The sequence below is a fragment of the Pinus tabuliformis genome, chromosome 7, assembly GCF_031772625.1.
Source record: "Pinus tabuliformis cultivar Carrire ecotype Pingquan chromosome 7, CPIR1, whole genome shotgun sequence".
Classification (NCBI taxonomy): domain Eukaryota; kingdom Viridiplantae; phylum Streptophyta; class Pinopsida; order Pinales; family Pinaceae; genus Pinus; species Pinus tabuliformis.
In genome coordinates, this window is record NC_142293.1 from 1,993,405,841 (window position 1) to 1,993,406,952 (window position 1,112).

Consider the following 1,112-nt stretch of genomic DNA (forward strand, 5'->3'; position numbering starts at 1 on the left):
TAAGTTTTGGATATAATAGCAGGCATACGGAGGCATCTCACTGTAAACTTGGGCAAAACCAAAGTGATTATCTTCAATGGAGTCAAGAAAACCTCTGATTTACATTTCCTATTTAAAGGAGAAGAGATCGAGATTGTCAGCGCCTATACATATTTGGGAGTGCAGTTTTCAGGACCTCGATTCAGCCTGCGGCCAACCCTTCAGCCTCGGATCAACAAAGGGTATGGCTCCCTAGCCCTTCTAGAGAGACAATGTTTTCGACACCATTTCCAGGACATCTCGTCCAAAATGTGCATCATGGATACTTTGGTTCGGCCCACAGTGCTTTATGGCTCAGAAATTTGGGGCCCCTCTCTCCTAGAATCAGATTGGGCTTCAGTGGAACGTGTCCAGACTCTCCTTCTACGTCGTTTTATTAGGTGCAAGCAGACAGTTCCCCAGCACATCCTTCTAGCCGAGTTCGGGGCTCAACCTTTCCGCCTAGAGGTGATATTCAGGCTAGTGTCACTCCTGCACAGACTCCGTGGCCTGGCAGAAGTGAGGGAGGGTCGTGACAGATACCCATATTTAGCATATTGCTCCTCGGAGAACATCGCCCGTTTACAGACAGGCCGATCCAAATGTTGGTACACCGGTGTGACAGAGATTTTGGAGGCTTCAGGAATCCAGATTGAGCGTCTCCCTCCTTTTCAATACTCTTTGAATGCTCTAGGCCACCTCCTTCCCAATTAGCAAGAGCTGAATAAAATCATTAAGGAAGATATTTACAAACGTTACATTCGGATTACATGGACCAACCCTCCCAATGGGTTGCGCCCTAAAATGGCCTTTTACGCGGAACATTGCTTGGAGATCAAGGATGGGTCATCATGAAACCCCAATACATGTTCCAGCATTGGATGCATGCCCTTAGAATCCCCCTCGGGCAGCTCAGAGTCGGATCTCACAGACTCCGGGTGGAAACAGACCACCACATTGATAGAGCAGATAGGATCTGCCAGCTTTGTCACTTACAGGAGATAGAGACAGAGACACATTTCATCTTCGGATGCCCTGCATACTACGAGATCCGGGGCCGTTTCCATTGTCTCTTCAGGTCTTCTCAGACCCTG

The 1,112-nt window shown here is 48.2% G+C and overlaps 1 protein-coding gene across 1 annotated transcript; it reads left to right on the forward strand.

The window, feature by feature from the left end:
• The first annotated feature begins 297 nt into the window (after positions 1-297).
• On the forward strand, positions 298-732 carry LOC149256459 (uncharacterized). The gene has a single exon (XM_089455376.1). It carries the CDS (start codon positions 298-300, stop codon positions 730-732), a length of 435 nt encoding a protein of 144 aa, XP_089311502.1.
• The last annotated feature ends 380 nt before the right edge of the window (positions 733-1,112 follow it).

Coding starts and splice junctions, on each gene's coding strand:
- LOC149256459 (XM_089455376.1), top strand. CDS start 298: ATGGATACTTTGGTTCGGCCCACAGTGCTTTATGGCTCAGAAATTTGG.